The sequence below is a fragment of the Hemitrygon akajei genome, chromosome 16, assembly GCF_048418815.1.
Source record: "Hemitrygon akajei chromosome 16, sHemAka1.3, whole genome shotgun sequence".
Lineage (NCBI taxonomy): Eukaryota > Metazoa > Chordata > Chondrichthyes > Myliobatiformes > Dasyatidae > Hemitrygon > Hemitrygon akajei.
The window spans coordinates 2,584,976-2,604,460 of record NC_133139.1 but is presented as its reverse complement, the minus strand read 5'-3'; the positions used below and the strand labels follow the sequence as shown (position 1 = coordinate 2,604,460).

Genomic DNA, 19,485 nt, shown 5'->3' with positions numbered 1-19,485 from the left:
ACTGGTTTGACCTGTGACCCTTGACTTCTCACTGCCTTGGTATCCACACCCTTCTATAGGGGAGAATCCCACAGGTTCACCAGCCTCTGAATAAAATAATCCTCCACTCTGTTCTAGATGTCCCTGGTATTTGACAGCTCACGTTCAACCCAGCAGCCAGGTGAAGTATCTTTTTTGTAACCAGTCTGGCATTCTCAGAATTTTAAATGCACAACTGTTCAGTGCTCTTTCTCAATGTGCAACAGTCCTATCATCCTCAGTACAGTCTTGCATCCTTTCCCACAGTCCAAAGACCTACCAGTTGGTTACTCAATTGATCATTAATGGAGAACGTGTGGAGCAGGTTAAGACCTACAAGTATCTGGGAGTACAGTTAGACGAGAAGCTTGACTGGACTGCCAACACAGATGCCTTGTGCAGGAAGGCACAGAGTCGAATGTACTTCCTAAGAAGGTTGGCGTCATTCAATGTCTGTAGTGAGATGCTGAAGATGTTCTATAGGTCAGTTGTGGAGAGCGCCCTCTTCTTTGTGGTGGCGTGTTGGGGAGGAAGCATTAAGAAGAGGGACGCCTCACGTCTTAATAAGCTGGTAAGGAAGGCGGGCTCTGTCGTGGGCAAAGTACTGGAGAGTTTAACATCGGTAGCTGAGCGAAGGGCGCTGAGTAGGCTACGGTCAATTATGGATAACTCTGAACATCCTCTACATAGCACCATCCAGAGACAGAGAAGCAGTTTCAGTGACAGGTTACTATCGATGCAATGCTCCTCAGACAGGATGAAGAGGTCAATACTCCCCAATGCCATTAGGCTTTACAATTCTACCGCCAGGACTTAAGAACTTTTTAAAAGCTATTATTAATGCTTTTTGAGATGGTGATTTAGATGCATATCATATTTTTTTTTTACTGAGTTAAGTATTATATGTAATTAGTTTTGCTACAACAAGTGTATGGGACATTGGAAAAAAAGTTGAATTTCCCTATGGGGATGAATAAAGTATCTATCTATCTATCAATTGGTTACTGTAAATTGTCCTATGGTTAAGGTTAAATCTGGGGTTGCTGAGCGGCGTGGTTCAAAGTCTTGGAAGGGCCCATTCCCCACAGTATCTCTAAATAAATTTGTTATCAAAGTACACATGTCATCATATACATCTCTAAGATTCATTTTCGTGTGGGCATTCGGAGTAAATGCAAGAAACACGACAGAGTCAATGAGAGACCGCATAAACATGACAGGCAAACAACCAATGTGCACGAGACAACAGACTGCAAATGCAAAAAGAATAATGTTAAGTATTGAGAACATGAGATGAAGAGTCCTTGCATAGGTATAAGATGATAAGAACCATAAAATGGAGTCAGTACCTCTTTTTCAGAATGGCTTGGGAGCAAAGTATAGGGGGATGTCAGAGGTAGGGTTTTTACACAGTGGATGGTTGGAGTAGGTTAAAACATTGAGTTCTGTAATCTGTGTAGGAGGGAAGGGTTAGATTACTGTGGAGTCTGATGAGATAGTTATTCCAGGAGCCAACATGGATACAATGGACCAAATGATGATGCAAGTTAAAACAATGAGATGTTGTTTTAACGGTGAGTGATGCAGGAGGCATTCGAAATACTGAGCGTTTGTAGGCTGCTGACAGCTGAGGCGGCATCAAACCAAGTGAATGGCAGAGCAGCTTTGAAAACAACTCAGAATTAAACTGCATAGAGTACATAGTGTTGGGCTGAGGAGGGGGAGGGTTTTCCGGAGCTTGGGTTTGATTTTCAGCTGGTTCCTACATTATAGTAGAGTTTGAACAGGAGAGGGGCCTCACAGGGCCTCGGGGTCCAAATGGGGCCTCAGGCACTTGGCTTATTTATTAACTCGAAGCAAGATTGTTTAATGTCATTTCCAGTATGTAAGTGTAAAGGAAAATGAAATAAGACCGGAAGACATAGGAGCAGAATTAGGCCATCTGTCCCATCACTCATGGCTGAACCTTTTTTTCTATCTCCTTCTCTCAACCCCAGTTCCTGGTCTACTCCCTGTAACCTTTGATGCCAAGTCCAATCAAGAACCTATCAATTTCTGCCTTAAGTACACCCAACAACCTGGCCTCCACACTGCATGTGGCAACAAATTCTACAAATTCACCACCCTTTGGCTAAAGAAATTTCTCCACATCTTTGGTTTGAAAGGGCGCCCCTCTATCCTGAGGCTGTGCCCTCTTGTCCTAGACTCTCCCACCATGGGAAACATCCTTTCCACATCTACTCTGTTTAGGCCTTTCAATATTCGAAAGGTTTCAATGAGATCCCCCCACCCCCACCCACCATCCTTCTGAATTCCAGTGAGTACAGACCCAGAGCCATTAAATGTTCCTTGTTTGATAACCCTTTCATTCCTGGGATCATCCTTGTAGTCCCCAACCACCGGGCCATGAGGAAGTGATATGATTTGGCGATATGAAATGAGTCAGCTGCACCTTTCCTCATTCCCTGTCATGCCCACTATTGAACTTGAACGCACGCAAGATTATTACCCATGTGACATCATCAGTCAATCATCAACCTGCAACTACTCGATGAGTAAAAAACAAACATCACTTGAGAGTTTCTTTGGAAGAGGTGGTAGGGGACATAGAAGACCTAATAATGATAACGCAGAGTCAGCTGAGGCCGAGACTGCGAAAAAAAAGAAAGTTTCCTTCAACAGAAAATACGAGTTGTACATAAAATATGGCTTTAATGCAACCACTGACTCGCATGTTCCAAGACCCCTGTGTGTGATGTGTGGAGACAAGCTGTCTAATAGGGCAATGAAGCCCTCAAAACTGCTTCGGCACCTTGAGTCCAAGCACCCTGCACTTAAAGACAAACCCGTTGAGTTTTTTGAGCGGAAAAAACGTGAGCAAGTGGGACAGAAACAAGTGCTGAGAGCCACCACCTCCACAAATGCTGCTGCTCTGAGAGCATCGTACTTAGTGGCTGGCCGTATTGCTAAGGCTAAGAAGCGTTTCACTATCGGTAAAGAATTGATTCTGCCTGCTGTCAAGGGCATGTGCCTTGAACTGTTGGGAGAAGCTGCAGCTAACAAGATGGCACAGGTTTCTGTTTCAGCTACCACAGTTTCAAGGAGAATCGATGACATAATGGAGGATTAGATTAGATTGTGAGGACACTCAGTCCTCGTTTATTGTCACTTAGTAATGCATGCATTAAGAAATGATACAATGTTCCTTCAGTATGATATCACAGAAACACAAGATAGACCAAGAGTAATTGACAAGAACCACATAATTATAACATATAGTTACAACAGTGCAAAGCAATACCGTAATTTGATAAAGAGCAGACCATGGACACGGTAAAAACAAAGTCTCAAAGTCCTCAATAGCCCATCATCTCAAGTAGACGGTAGAAGGAACAAAAAACTCTTCCTGCCATGAACCTCCAGCGCCGCAAAACTTCCCGATGCAGCCTCTGGAAGCACCCGACCACAGCCAACTCTGAGTCCGTCCGAAAACTTCGAGTCTCCGACACTGAGCACCATCTCTGCCGAGCGCTTCGACCCCGGCCGCCAAGTAACAGGCAAAGCTGAGGATTCGGGGCCTTCCTCTCCAGAGATTTTTTGATCGCATAGTAGCAGTGGCAGCGAACCAGACATGTCAGAAGTTTCACCAGATGCTCCTCCGTGCTTCTCACATCTGTCTCCCATCAAATCAGGATTGTGCATGGCATCCTACTTAACAGATAACAGATATTCATCCTGAAGTGGCCGCTGTGCGCTGTCGTCGCGCTGCCATCTTGTTGCCAACTCGAAGCACAGCTGTTGGAACGGCTTAACGAGTCACCATGGTATGTTATCCAGGTCAATGAGTCTACTGATGTCGACAACAAGGCAATACAGCTGGTTTATGTGCGATATATATTTCAAGACGATGTGCACGAGGATATGTTGTGTGCACTGCTGCTGCCAACTAACACAACTCGGGGTCTGAATAACTACATGTCAGGCAAACTGGACTGGTCATTCTGTGTTGGAATGTGCACAGACAGGGCTGCAGCTATGACTGAACGGCTGTCTGGTTTCACTACCCGAGTCAAAGAGGTTGCTCCTGAATGCCAGTCTACACACTGTCACACACAGGGAAATGCTGGCTAGCCGAAAAATGTCACCTGTTCTTAACAGCGTATTGAGTGATGTTGTGTAGCCCCCTGGCACACCTTAGGCATGCTCAGCTCACTTCTGTCTGGGGGGAACAGCCTTCGGCCCTACCAAACAGGGCAATCAGCTTGTGTGGATGCTGTGTGATGTCCCCACCCTGCCAAATAACAGACAGTACACCATATGCGATTAAATGACTACATTTTATAGAGATTACTAGAACTAAGTGATTAATAATGATACAGTATATATGAAGGAAAAGAGAATAAAGAAAAGGCATCAAAACTTATCAAAGTCCAAACCGCTTCGTGCACAACCATTGGAGCTCAATTAACAAAGTCTTCTGCCCACCATTCGATCCCCTCCATCCTCCTCGACTCGTAGCTCAGGACTACCCGAAGTGATCAACAAGCACCCCCGCCACGTCTGTCTTCATCTCCTCTCCTCACCGAAAATCCTGGCCTCGGACCACCACTCGGGGTCCGTTCCATCGCCAGCTTACAGCATCGCGTCCTCTCTCTCTCACCTCCTCGCGCTGACTCCCCAAATAGATTTAGAAGAGAGAGAATAACATTAATCCCAATTGGTTAACCAAATGAATACAATTCTCCTCATCAGTAATTTTAACCCAAACAAAACTGTGAGAAAAGCACTTATCATAATAAAGAAGCATTCCTACTTTTAACAGAACAAAGAAGCCATTTTGATTAACATACGTAGGAACAAAAAAAAAACCTTACACAAAAAACCTGCCCACAAAGAAGAAACCTCCTTACAGTTGTTGAGGTTATCAATCACATCAAAGCAAAAGCCCTTAACTCAGATCTGTTTGAGCAGCTTTGTGAGGAAATGTATGTAGAGCACAAACACCTTCTCTTACACACTGAAGTCAGGTGGCTATCAAGGAGGAGAGCTCTGGCCAGGGTTTTTGAGTTAAGAGAGCTGCTACAGAGATTTCTTTCAGGAAAAAAGTCACCACTGGCAGCACACTTCAGTGATGAGGAGTGGTTAGCAAAACTCGCTTATCTGTGTGACATCTTCAACCTGTTCAATGAACTCAATTTGTCTTCAAGTTGGCAGATAAAGTGCCTGCTTTCCAAGCCAAACTGGAACTGTGGGGACAGAGAGTGGACAGGGGCATATTTGACATGTTCCCAACATTAACTGGGACTTTGGGAGAGACTGAGGCTGCACTGTTCTCACAGCTGGTGCGCAATCACCTATCTTCGCTGTCAACAGAATTCGAGTGTTACTTCCCAAATGCAAATGACCCAAGACATGCAAAGGAATGGGTCGTGACCGATTTGTGAATGTCCCTGGTGAATCATCCGTGTCAGCGTGGGAAGAAGATCAACTCCTCAAGCTTGCAAATGACGGTGGGCTGAAAAGTATGTTTGACATAACATCTCTGCCGGCATTCTGGATCAGAGTCAAGGCTGAATATCCTGAGATAGCCACAAAAGCACTGAAGATGTTGCTTTCATTTCCAACATCATGTCTCTGTGAAGCAGGGTTTTCTGCAATGAATGCAACAAAAACTAAATTGCGGAATAGACTAGACATAAGGAACCCCCTTCGAGTATCACTGTCTCCCATCACCCTTCAATGGGACCATCTTGTTGCAGGGAAACAAGCCCAGGGCTCCCTCTGATTCAGTGATATTGGTGTGTTGCAATGATTTTATATGTTCATACGAGGAAAATATGCGCTGTGTATTTAATATGAAATTTGTTAGATGAACCCTTTTAGGAACAAAATTGAGTGTATTAGCTATTTATAAGTGACTTATAGTTGGCTTATCACCTATATTCTGGTCGTGATTAACAACCCCCCCCCCCCCCCCCCCCCGCCCGTCGGCCAGTCCGCAAGAATATTGTCAATATTAAACTGGATCGCAGTGCAAAAAAGGTTGGTGACCCCTGCCTTATAAAGCCTCAGCATCACCTCTTCACTTTTGTATTCTAGACCTTTTGAAATGAATGCTCACATGGCATTTGCCTTCCTCACCACCGACTCTACCTGCAAATTAACCTTCAGGGTGTTCTGCCCAAGGACTCCAAAGTTGCTCTGCATCTCAGATTCCTGGATTTTCTCCTCATTTAGAAAATAGTCCACATATTTATTTCTACTACCAAAGTGCATGACCATGCATTTTCCAACATTATATTTCATTTGCCACTCTCTTCCCTATTCTCCTAATCTGTTGTAAGTCCTTCTGCATCCTACCTGCTTCCTCAACACTACCTGCCCCTCCACCAATCTTCGTATCATCTGCAAACTTGGCAACAAAGCCATCTATTCGATCATCTAAATCATTGATATACAGTATAAAAAGAAGCAGTCCCAACACAGACCCCTGCGTAACACCACTAATCACTGGCAGCCAACCAGAAAAGGATCCTTTTATTCCCACTCGCTGCCTCTTCCAATCAGCCAATGCTCTAACCGTATTAGTAACTTTCCTGTAATGTCATTGCCTCTGAACTTGGTAAGCAGCCTCAGGTGTGGCACCTTGTCAGACGACTTCTGAAAGTCCAAATATATAACATCCACTGCATCCCCTTTATCTATCCTACTTGTAATCTTCTCAAAGAATTCCAACAGGTTCGTCAGGCAGGATTTTCCCTGAAGGAAACCATGCTGACTGTACTACCTTGTCCTGTGTCACCAAGTACTCCATCACCTCATCCTCAACAGTTGACTCTAACATCTTCTCAACCACTGAGGTCAGGCTAACTGGTCTACAATTTCCTTTCTGCTGCCTTTCTTTTTTCTTAAGAAGTGGAGTAACATTTGTAAGTTTCCAGTCCTCTGGCACCGTACCAGAGCCCAATGATTTTTGAAAGATCATTTCTAATTGCACCACAATCTCTAACACTACCTCTTTTAGAACTCTCAGGTTCAGTTCCTCTGGTCTGGGTGACTTGTATACCTTTATGTCTTTCAGCTGTTTGAGCACCTTCTCTCTTGTAACAGTAACTGCGCCCACTTCTCTTCCTTCACACACTACAACATCAGGCACACTGCTAGTGTCTTCCACAGTGCAAAGACTGACACAAAATACTCATCTAGTTCATCAGCCATCTCCTTGTCCCTCGTTATTATTTCTCCTGCCTCACTTTTCAGTGGTCCTATATCCACTCTCATCTCTCTTTTATTTTTAGCGTACTTGAAAAATCTTTTACTATTCACTTTGATAATATTTGCTAGCTTGCTTTCATATTTCATCTTTTCCCTTCTAATGATTTTTTAGTTTCTTTCTGTAGGTTTTTAAAAACTTCCCAGTCCTCTATCTTCCCACTAAGTTTTGCTTTGTTTTATGCCAGTTCTTTTGCTTTTACAGTGGTTTTGACTTCTTTTGTCAGCCATGATTGTACTATTTTACCATTTGAGTATTTCTTCATTTTTGGAATACTTATGTCTTCCACCTTCCTTATTTTTCCCAGAAATGCATGCCACTGCTGCTCTGCTGACATCCCTGCCAGTAGTGCTTCCAATTTACTTTGGCTATCTCCTCTCTCCTACCACTGTGATTTCCCTTACTCCACTGAAATACTGCTGCATCAGACTCTACTTTCTCCCAGTCAAGTTTCAAGTTGAATTCAATCATATTGTGATTACTGGTTCCTAAGGGTTCTTTTATCTTAAGCTCCCTAATCATCTCTGGTTCATTACATAACACCCAATTCAGTATAGCTGATCCCCTAGTTGGCTCAATGACAAACTGCTCTAAAAAGCCATCTCGTAGGTATTCAACAAACTCACTCTCTTGCTATCTATTACCAACCTGATTTTCCCAATCGAATACATGTTAAAATCTCCCATGACTGTCATAACATTGCCCTTTTGACTCGCCTTTTCTATTTCCTGTTGTAACTTGTGGTCCACCTCCCAGCCACTGTTGGGAGGCCTGTGTACAACTGCCATCAACGTCCTTTTACCCTTGCAGTTTCTTAACTCAACCCACAAGGATTCAAAATCTTCTGATCCTATGTCACATCTTTCTACTGATTTGATGCCTTTCTTTACTAGTAGTGCCACAGCAAACCCTCTGCCTACCTGCCTATCCCTTCGATATAACGTGTAATCTTGGACATTCAGCTCCCAACTACAACCATCCTTCAGCTACGATTCAGTGATGGCCACAACATCATATCCAACAGTCTGTAATATTGCAATAAGATCATCTACCTTATTTCTTATAGTATGTGCATTTAAATACAACACCTTGAGTACTGTATTTGCTGTGCTTTCTGACTCTGCATCCCTAATGATTTGATAGCCTGTTGGCTGCGACTATGTCCCATCACCTGCCGGCCCTTCCTGACAATCTGACTGCATGTTATCTTTACTTTTTTACTATCCTGAGTCCTTTCACTCCGTTTCCCACCCTCCTGCCAAGTTAGTTTAAACCCTCCCCAGCAGCTTTAACTAGCCTGCCCACAACAATATTGGTCCCCCTCAGGTTCAGGTGTAGCCCGTCACTTTTGAACAGGTCATACCTCCCCCATTAGAGATCCCAATTATCCAAGAACCTGAAGCTCTGCCCCCTGTACCAGCTTCTCAGCCACACATTTATCTGCCAAATCATCCTGTTTCTATCCTCACTGGCGTGTGGCAAATAGTTAACATAGAAACACAGAAAACCTACAGCACAATACAGGCCCTTCAGCCCACAGAGTTGTGCCAAACATGTCCCAATCTTAGAAATTACTAGGCTTACATAGCCCTCTATTTTTCTAAGCTCCTTCTACCTAACCAAGAGTCTCTTAAAAGACCCTATCGTATCCACCTCCACCACTGTTGCTGGCAGCCCATTCCATGCGCTCACCACTCTCTGAGTAAAAGACTTACCCCTGACATCTCCTCTGTACCTACTCCCAAGCACCTTAAACCTGTGCCCTCTTGTGGCAGCCATTTTAGCCCTGGGAAAAAACCTCTGACTATCCACATGATCAATACCTCTCATCATCTTATACACCTCTATCAGGTCACCTCTCATCCTCCTTCGCTCCAAGGAGAAAAAGCTGAGTTCACTCAACCTGTTTTCATAAGGCATGTTCCCCAATCCAGGCAATATCCTTGTAAATCTCCTCTGCACCCTTTCTTTGGCTTCCACATCCTTCCTGTAGTAAGGCAACCAGAACTGAGCACAGTACTCCAAGTGGGGTCTGACCAGGGTCCTATATTGCTGCAACATTACCTCTCAGCTCCTAAATTCAATTCCACGATTGATGAAAGCCAATACACCGTATGCCTTATTAAACAGTGTCAACCTGCGCAGCAGCTTTGAGTGTCCTATGGACTCAGACCCAAGATCCCTCTGATCCTGCACACTGTCAAGAGTCTTACCATTAATACTATATCCTGCCATCATATTTGACCTACTAAAATGAACCACCTCACACTTATCTGGGTTGAACTCCATCTGCCACTTCTCAGCCCAGTTTTGTATCCAATCAATGTCCCGCTGTAACCTCTGACAGCCTTCTAGACTGTTACTCTGGATCAGATGCAGCACCAAAAATAAAACCAATGGGATAGTAAACAGAACAGTAAAAAAACACACAATAAACAGAAATACTTAAGATAGCTTAGATACATAGATTGTATGTCCATAAAGTGACTGACTGGAAATTATAAAGTAGTGATGGTTGGGGGTGTGGAGGGGTGGGTTAGTGGGTGGAGCTGTTGATCAGCCTTACTGCGTGGGGAAAGTACCTGTTTTTGAGTCTGGGTGGTATGGTGTGGATGCTACGTAGCCTTCTTCCTGATGAGAGTGAGACAAACAGTCCATGAGCAGGGTGGGTGGGACCCTTCATGATGTTACTGACCCTTTTCCAGCACCTTTAACCGCAGGAGGCTGAGTAATAAGCTTTTAATCATGGAAGGATATATAAAGTGGATAATCAGATCTTTCTCCCCCATGGTAGGGAGTGTATAAAGGGCATAGATTTATGAGTAGTCCATGTGCTGGGTCGGTGTGATCTTCATGATGTTACTGGCCAAAACTCCACTGTCCTGTCACACCAGAACAGGAACAGCTGCTTGTGTATCCCTGCTGTCCGTGGACTTCCATTCTCCACAGATTAGTGGCTGTCTTTCCCTGGCACCCTCATCCACCTCTCTTCCTGACCACATCTGGTGTCTATGCACACCCTTGCCTACCCTTCGTGGGTCCTTTCTTTGGTCAGCTTCCTGCTTTCTCAGTGTCACTTTGGAATTCTGCATATAGGGCTCATAGTCCATTCAGAAATCTGATGGTGAAGAAGCTGTTTCTGAAATTCTGTGTGTCTTCAAGTTCCTGTACCACCACTTTGATTGTAGCAGTGAGAAGAGAACACATCCTGGGTGATGGGAGCCCTTAATGATGGATGCTGCCTTCTTGAGGGATTGCCTTTCGAAAGGGTCCTTGATGGGGAGACTTGTGCCCATGATGCAGCTGGCTTTGTTTGCAACTTTCTGCATCTTTTTCCACTCCTGTGAATTAGAGCCTCCATACCAGACGGTGATGCAAACAGAGTGCTCTCCATGGTACATCTGTAGAAATTTGCGAGAGCCATTGGTGACATATCAAATCTCCTCCTCAAACTCCTCTTCTCTGACTGTCCATTGTCCTGGCACCATCTTCCCCCACTCTCCCACTGACCAATGGACCACCTGACCCCTCCCTTCCCTTACCCCGTGTATTGGAGAGTAACAGTTGTTCTTGCTCTTTGCTGCAGGAGGTTGTGAAGTTGATTTACAGAACTTACCGTAAGGAAGGCTTCTTCAGCCTGTGGCGAGGTAACTCTGCCACCATGGTTCGCGTCGTTCCTTATGCTGCACTGCAGTTCTGCTCTCACGAGCAGTACAAACACATTCTGGGAACCTACTATGGAAGCCATGGAAGGTCAGTATGCAGACACTGTGACATCACTGAGATTGTTTTCCCCATGCTGTGTTCACCCTCTCCTGGACTGAACTGCTGTCCAGTTTCCCTGCCGTGCCTGTTCCCCACATTCTGTCTGAATTCTGTGGTCCTATCGGGGGTGAATTTAATTTAAAACAAGAGAATATCTGCTTCTTGGCATGAAATATCAACCATACTTTTTTTCAATAGATGCTGCCTTTCCTACTGAGTTCCTCCAGCATTTTCTGTGTGTTGAACTTATTTAATTTAATTTGGAGATGCAGCACAGTAAGAGCCCCTTCTGGCCCAATGATCCTGTGCCTCTTAGTTACACCCATGTGGCCAATTAACTTACTGACCTGTACATCTTTGGAAGGTGGGAGGAAGCTGGAGCACCTGGAGGAAACCCCATAGTTACGGGGAGAATGGAAACTCCTTACAGGTATCGGTGCGAATTGAATCAGGGTTGCTGGCGCTGTCAAGCGATGCTCTTACCACTACTTTACTGTGCCGAAGGGTGGAAGGCATTCCGCATGTCTTACCTGGGTTACCTCTTTGTTTAGTGTTTAGTACTTTCTCTCATATTGAATCAAAGCCCATAAGGGTGACATGGTAGCACAGCATTTCGCATTTCGCTATTACAGCACCAGTTACCCAGGTTCAATTTCGTTACTGTCTGGAAGGTGTTTATGTATTCTACTTATGACATGTGGCTCAGTACTTGTAACTGGATTTCTAGTGAATCTCTGCAAGGAGAAAATGTGTGAGAATGGATGAATGCAGGCAGTTCCCATTGCAACCCTCAGTTAGGTCCACGTATAAACAGGCGGTGTCAGAGTGAGGTACTACATATTTATTACACTCATTGAACAGAGTGCACTGACTGACAGGAGATCCAAATGAAGGTGAGAGAGGACAAGTGCACTTCGTAGAGAGAATTGTATGATACAGTGGAGTTGGATTCTGCAGGAAGTGTGGAACCTCTGTAACGTAGATCACTGGTTCATTGGCGAGACCGGTAGTAGAGCTTTGTGGTCGTGGTTGTATCACTGTGGTGCAGTGTCCGTACTGGGTTGGGGGCTGGCTCCACCCATTGGTGTTGCCCTCCCATGTCTTCTTGGTGAAACACAAGCTAGATTATGTTTGTGGCTGTGCTAATGCATGATGATCAGACTGCTGCAGGCTTGTTTGTGCCGATGACATCCTATGGACCATCAATCTACAGGGCATGACACTTGGGGGTTTGGCTATGTATGAATTTTTTGTGTGACTGTATGTTTACCTGCTATCTTGTATGTGCTCTGCATGTCTTGTGCTATTTGTGACTGTTGATACTGTGTTGTACACCTTGATCCTGAAAAAACAGTGTTTGCTTTGGTTGTATTCATGTATGTTTGCATGACAGTTGAATTTGAATTTGACCTGGGAAGGGATTCCCAACAGTTTGAATTTTCCCTGTGTAACTATACCACTGGGGTTTTCCTTCACACTCTGATCCAGAATTACTTTGCAGGGCTGTTTAATTCCATAGCCGTCTGTGGAAAGAACGCAGTATGTGGAGCTGAATGATTATAGAATTAACCTGTGACAGAACGCCACTGACCTGTAATATTTCTGCTCTCTGCCAGGCCTCTCCCTCCTCTACCGCGGCTGCTGGCTGGGTCGTTGGCAGGAATTACTGCCACCACGCTGACCTACCCACTGGATCTAGTGCGGGCGCGAATGGCTGTCACTCCCAAGGAAATGTGAGTACTTGGTGAAGGAGGTTGTGCTTTATAAACCCTCGTTCCATTGCAAGCCTGCTCATCCGGAACTGTGCTACCTTGCAGTAATGCCCTCCATTCACCGACTAAATTTCTCCTGCAATGACTGGATTAATAGTTGTCATTCTTTGTTAGATTCAAATTAAATTTATATCAAATACATATGTCACAATATACAGCCCTGAGATTCATTTTCACAGTAAGTACAAAGAAACACAGAATCAATGAAATACAGCACACAATAGAGACAGATAAGCAAGCAAACGACAACAAACTGCAAATACAAAAAGAAAAGAAAACAATAATAAATAAATAAACAATAAATATTGATGACATGAGTTGTAGAGTCCTTAAAAGTGAATCCAAAGATTGTGGAATCAGTTCAATGTTGGGGTGAGTAAAGTTATCCACTGGTTGAAGAGCCTGATGGCTGAGGGGTAATAACTGTTATGAACCTGGTGGTGTGAATCCTCAGGCTCCTGTACCTCCTCTCCGATGGCAGCAGCAAGAAGAGAGTACGACTGGGTGGCGGGCATCTCTGGTGTATGATGCTTTCCTGTGACAGCGCTCCATGTAGATGTGCTTTACCATTATGGATTGGGCTATATCCACTACTGTTTGTCGGTTTTTCATGGTCTGCCACCTCTCTGTCTTTGAGCCTTTAATCTACCTTCAAGTCCTCATCTTTGCCTCTTCCACTCCGAACTGTTTTGAGTTGTGGTTGAACATTTGGCATTCCACAATGCCTTTCCTATACCTTTCTACTCTATTTTCTTTCATGTTCAATGAAGATTTTAAAGATTTGCTATCCTCTAAAAAAAATAGTGCACGGGGTGCTCTTGGTGTTTGTATGTCAATGACAGTGATATATATTTATTCAGAGATACAGCACGGAGCAGGTCCTTCTAGCCCAATGAGCCTCACCACCCAGCAACCCACCTATTTAACCCGAGCCTAATCACAGGACAATTTACAATGACCAGATAACCCACTAACCGGTATGTCTTTGGAATGTGGGAAGAAACCAGAGCACCTGGAGGAAACTCATGCAATCATGGGAAGAATATGCAGACTCCTTACAGACAATGGCAGGAATTTAACCCAAGTTGCTGGCTTTGTAAAGCATTGTGCTAACTATTATGCTAATCTCTGCCCACTCCTTACAGACAGTGATTGGAATTGAACCTGGGTTGCTGGTAATGTAGTGTTGTGCTAACCACTATGATACTGTGCCGCCCCTTATTTTGTCAACCGAAAAACATAGAAGCAGAATTGGGCCATTCAACAACCGGTGGGGTGTAGCCATCACTGGAAAGAGGCAATTCCTCTCTGTGCCACTTCCTTGGTAATATCATTCATTAAAATGTAGACAGACAGACTGACAGACAGACATACTTTATTGATCCTGAGGAAAACTGGATTTCGTTACAGTCGCATCAACCAAGAATAGTGTAGAAATATAGCAATATAAAACCATAAATAATTAAATAACAATAAGTAAATTATTCCAAGTGGAAATAAGTCCAGGACCAGCCTATTGGCTCAGGGTGTCTAACATTCCGAGGGAGGATTTGTAGAGTTTAATGGCCACAGGCAGGAATGACTTCCTATGATGCTCAGTGTTGCATCTTGGTGATTCCACAATCTGTGGACTCACTTTTAAGGACTCTGCAACTCAAGTTTTCAATGTTACTGCTTTTTTTTTTCTTTTTGTGCTTTCACAACTTGTTGTCATTTGCACTTTGCTTCCTTGTCTATCGTGTACAGTATTTTATTCTATCAAGCCACCTCTCATCCTCCTCCACTCAACAGAGAAAAGCCCTCGCTCACTCGATCGAATTAGTACTCTTATTGAATCTTCCTCTGTTCTTTCTCAGTATGTTCTAGGTGGTAGCTTTTTTAAAAATTACCTCTATTTATATTTTGCCAGAAGTTTTTGAAGTCCCTTTGAACAGTTGTTCATTGGCATCCTGTTCTGACTCTGTGTCTGTGATGTGTACCAACAGGTATGGAAATATTCTGCATGTCTTCATCCGCATATCACGGGAAGAAGGAGTGAGGACACTGTACAGTGGGTTTTGTCCAACTATGCTCGGAGTAATCCCATACTCTGGCCTCAGCTTCTTCACCTATGAAACATGCAAGAAGCTACATGCAGGTATGACTGATCATACATTAAAGGGTTAAAGTATGAGGAGCATTTGATGTCTCTGGGCCTGTACTCATTGGAGTTTAGAAGAATGAGTGGGGGTGGGGAGGGAATTTCATTGAAAACTATCGAATATTGAAAGGCCTAGATAGTGGAAGTGGAGAGGATGTTATTTACAGTGGGGGAATCTAGGATATCAGAGTGCCCAGCTTCAGAATAGAGGGATGTCCATTTTGAACGGAGACAAGGAGGAATTTCTTTAGCCAGAGGATAGTGAATCTATGGGATTCATTGTCACAGACGGCTGTGGAGGCTAAGTCATTGGGTATATTTAAAGTGGAGGTTGATAAGTTCTTGGTTAGTCAGAGCATCAAAGGTTATGGGGACAAGGCAGGAGAATGGGGTGTGAGGAATAATAAATCAGCTATGAGGAAAGGGGGGAGCAGCCTTGATGGGCTGAGTGGCCTAATTCTGTTTCTCTGTCCTATGGTCTTGCGGCTGGTTGGTGTGTGTTTTAGCAGTGGACTTAGCAGGAGACGGAGCTGGGTGTCGGAAGAATCAATGTCCTACAATAACAACCATAAAGTATTACTACATGATACAGCACAGGATTAATCCATTTGGCCCACTTTGCTGGAACTAGCTCAGTGAAGGAGCTGTGATCATCGATTTCTCTAGCTTCTAATTCTCCTCCTCTCCCTTCTCTATTCATATCCCATTCTGTTTCCCCTCTCACCTCACCTGCCTGTCATCTCCCTCTGGTTCTACCCACCCCCTTTCCTTTCCTCCCATGTTCCACTCTCCTCTCCTATCAGATTCCTTCTTCTCCAGCCATTTACCCTTCCTACCCTCCTGGCTTCACCTCCATTCCCTTCCCCCACCCACCCACCTTCCCTTCATTTGGTCTCACCTATCACCTGCCAGCTTTTATTCTTTCCCTCTCCCACACCTCCTTTTCTGCTGCTGCCCCCTTTCTTTCCAGTCATGATGAAGGTTCTCAACTGTCTATTCATTTCCATAGATGCTGTCTGACCTGTTGAGTTCCTCCAGTATCTTGTGCAGGTTGATTCCATTTCACATATTCTGTACCCACAGCCCTTCAATTGTGCTGTATGACTGATTATCCTGGGAGTGCGCATCTCGCACGAGCTCTCATGGTCCCAAACACATCTTAAATGGTCAACAAAGCTACTAAAGCCTCTGCTTTCTGAGGAGGCTGGACAGTACAAATCCATACCCACATCCAGTCATTCTACAGATGCATCCTAACAAATGGTATCACTCCCTGGTAAAGAGACTGCACCTACCCACCCCTCCACATCCCAAACCACCGCTACTTTATCCTGTCAGCCACCTCATGTACAGACACTCCTGTGCATAGTGTCACTTCATGGACATATGATCTATGTATATAAGCTATCTTGTGTATTTATATTTATTGTGTCCTTTAACTGTTTTCTTGTGCTGCATTAGATCCAGAGTAACAGTTATTTCATTCTCCTTTATACTTGTGTACAGGAAATGACATTAAACAATCTTGAATGGACAAGTGTACATTCCCTAGGCTTTTGGGTGTGAAGAGTTTTGGATATGGACAGGGAGGGGGTTAGTGCAGAATGTGAATGATGGAGCCAAACATTTTCATTCTGCTCTCTGATTTCTCACTTTCTGACTGGTTGGTGGGACATTAACCAGTTCTGCTTTTGCATCATTAACCCACTCTGTGTGTGTCTGCTTCCAGAGTACACAGACAGACTGCAGCCATACCCTCACGAGCGGATGCTGTTCGGAGCCTGTGCTGGGCTCATCGGTCAGTCGGCCTCCTACCCGTTAGACGTTGTGAGAAGGAGGATGCAGACAGCAGGCGTGAAGAGCCACACATATGGTGGCATCGTGGAGACCATGGTCCAGCTCGTGAGGGAAGGTGGTCTGATCGGGGGCCTCTACAAGGGCCTCAGCATGAACTGGATAAAGGGCCCCATTGCAGTGGGCACCAGTTTCACCACTTTTGACCTCATGCAGATCGTACTTCGCAAATATCAAGAGCACTATACCTTACAGAGGTAGTGACATGAAGAGATCCTGGAGTCTTAAGAACTGGATCGGAATAATCACTTATACTAAAGTGTCCAGAATGGGAACTGGTGATTACTAGACAGGGGATTAACAAGTTAGAGTAACAGCAGAGGCTGGCATGCTGACAAAGCAAGGTGCATTCCTCGGAGTGCTGTCAAATTAACTTGATTTAATATTGATTGTTGTTGAGACCTTTCGATTGCTTTCTTTTCAGTTTAATGTTGTAATGGTTTTAAATGGCACTGAAATGCTGACTGCATCCTGCACTGCCTCCTAGTGGCTCTGTGCAAGAGAGAGTGGCCCAGTTCAGAAGAGGGGGAGAGAGAGTGTGTGTGTGTGAGAGAGAGAGTGTGTGTGTGAGAGAGAGAGAGAGAGAATGAATGGCTCTCCTGTTGTCCAGTTGGGATGGGGTGTGTGCATCTGAATTCTACACATTTTGTCCTCCCTCACTGATGGATCAAGATAGGAAGGTGGAGGGTATGCCACTTTTAACCTTCTCCAGGATGGTCACTGTATTGTCAGCTGGACGGAGATGAGTGGAAGACTCGGTCTGGCACACCAGGAAGCACCCAGTGCTTAGCTCATGTGGCTTGCTTACTTGAGGAATAACTGGGCAGTCAATGCTTTTATGAGGGGAGTGTGATTGATTAGAATGGCTTGCCTGAGCTTTTTAAACAGCCTGCTACTGGTTCTCTAATTGCTCACTCTTTGGGTTTTAACATAACATATTTTAACTTTTCCAGTCTCCTGTGAATTGGATGATGTGATGCATTGTTTCTGCTGAAGGTGGTGGGGTGCGAGGGTCATTTATGTTAGGACAAGGAGTGATTTTTTTTCCACTCTCTCACATTTCTCTCACTGTTGCCAAACTTTCATCTCTTGGCCAAAAGCTTTGTCAGTAATTGCACTAATAACCTTTAAGGATGACTGCTGGTATTTGGTAAGGGTATATCAAGCCCATGACCCTTCCTCTCCTTGTAGAACTCTAACTTCTAAGGAGTTGTTGATCCTTCCATAAATCGTTAGCCTCCCCTCTTTCCCAATGACCACTTCGGGACAGTCACTGGCTCACTGGACTGTGTGTGTCTGGGCTGCTTAGACAGTCCTGCTGCTCTTAGATTCTGACCAGTGAGCCTGACCTGGAATGTGCCTTAATTGTGTGGGTGAGGAAGTAGTGGGTATGTGCCAGCAGTAGTTTACCAGGCAAGGGTTACATCAACGTACACTGTACTCCTGCATGTGGGTGGAGTGTGTGACTGATGGAGCTCGCCAGTTGTGTTATCAGTAATATGTCTGTCTCTTCCTCTTGTATCTGCATGTGTCGTTCACAGCCTTGGGTCCACCTGAAGCTCCTCAGAACCAGTGAAGTAGCTCAGTATGGTCACCATACTAAGAAGCTATCACCATCATAAAGAGCATGATAGAAGTGGATGAAAGATGGCAATGGCCTGGAATGTTTGCTCCAGCCATGTCAGTTGTGGTTTAATGTCCAAACCTGGAGCCCTGTTTGATCCTACAACCTCACAAACCCACTGAGGTTACCTGAAGACACAGTCAATGGTTTGTCAGGGAGTTAGTCTTCTGTATAGAATGGACCAGACCTTGAAAGCAGGGAATGAGGGCTGTTGGCAGGGATCAGGGTTAAGGTTCTGACCCGGGGTCGATGAGCGAAAATGGGAGGGGGGTGGAGAGGTAAGGTTCTGACCCGGGGTCAGTGAGCAAGAGCAGGGAACAAGGGTTGTAGGCAGGGAGCAGGGGGTAAGGTTCTGACCCCAGGGTCACTGAACAGTGGTGTCATTGGTATTTTCAATACTCCTGACTTAAGCATCGTGAACACAATTCAGGCTGCTGTTCTGCATGAGGCCCACTTTCTGGGGATCTTTCAAGTAGGTCTGATCTACACTGGGTAAAAAAAATCTGTTGTGTTGTTGAAGAGAAGGTGTTGTGGCCAACATTTCAGAGTCATTTGCATTAAAACCAAATGCTGTGTACTTCATCTTGTGGCTGTGTGTGGGATCTTGCCCTGTGTCAGCTAGCTGCTGTGATTTCCTCATTTCAATGGTGCCTACCACCTCTGCACTGTGTTGTGAGTGTAATGTGGTGGGTGTGAGGAGGCAGAGAGATGTCCCACCCTTTCCCATAAGTGACTTCACTACAAAGTGTCAAGCTGTAGTCAGTGTGTGAATGATTTTTGTGAATACAAAATAAAATGATTTCAGTAAAACTATCTTGCTTTTGTTTAAAGGTAATGGTTAAGAGGTTTGCCCTCCAGATGAGGTTCTCCCTGCCCACGTCACTCAGTCTCTGGAGCTACCATCAGTCTGTCCTCTTGGGTTGAGCTTCTGTCACTCAAAACCAAGGTAGCCCCTTCTCCAGATGGTGAGGATACCACTCACTTGCGTGAAGAAGGGTGTCGGTGAGGAAAAGGTTCTTTTTCCCATGCCAGAGTTGAT

At 44.7% G+C, this 19,485-nt stretch overlaps 1 protein-coding gene across 4 annotated transcripts in view; it reads left to right on the top strand.

The window, feature by feature from the left end:
* The window catches only part of slc25a42 (solute carrier family 25 member 42), a 93,797-nt gene extending 74,541 nt beyond the window's left edge, over positions 1-19,256 (top strand). For all 4 annotated transcript variants that reach the window (XM_073068097.1, XM_073068096.1, XM_073068095.1 and 1 more), the window contains 4 exons: positions 10,878-11,044; positions 12,673-12,789; positions 14,814-14,965; positions 16,698-19,256. In XM_073068097.1, the coding sequence (XP_072924198.1) occupies positions 10,878-11,044; positions 12,673-12,789; positions 14,814-14,965; positions 16,698-17,023 (762 nt within the window). In that variant the 3' untranslated portion in view covers positions 17,024-19,256. The remainder of the gene's footprint in view (positions 1-10,877; positions 11,045-12,672; positions 12,790-14,813; positions 14,966-16,697) is intronic.
* The last annotated feature ends 229 nt before the right edge of the window (positions 19,257-19,485 follow it).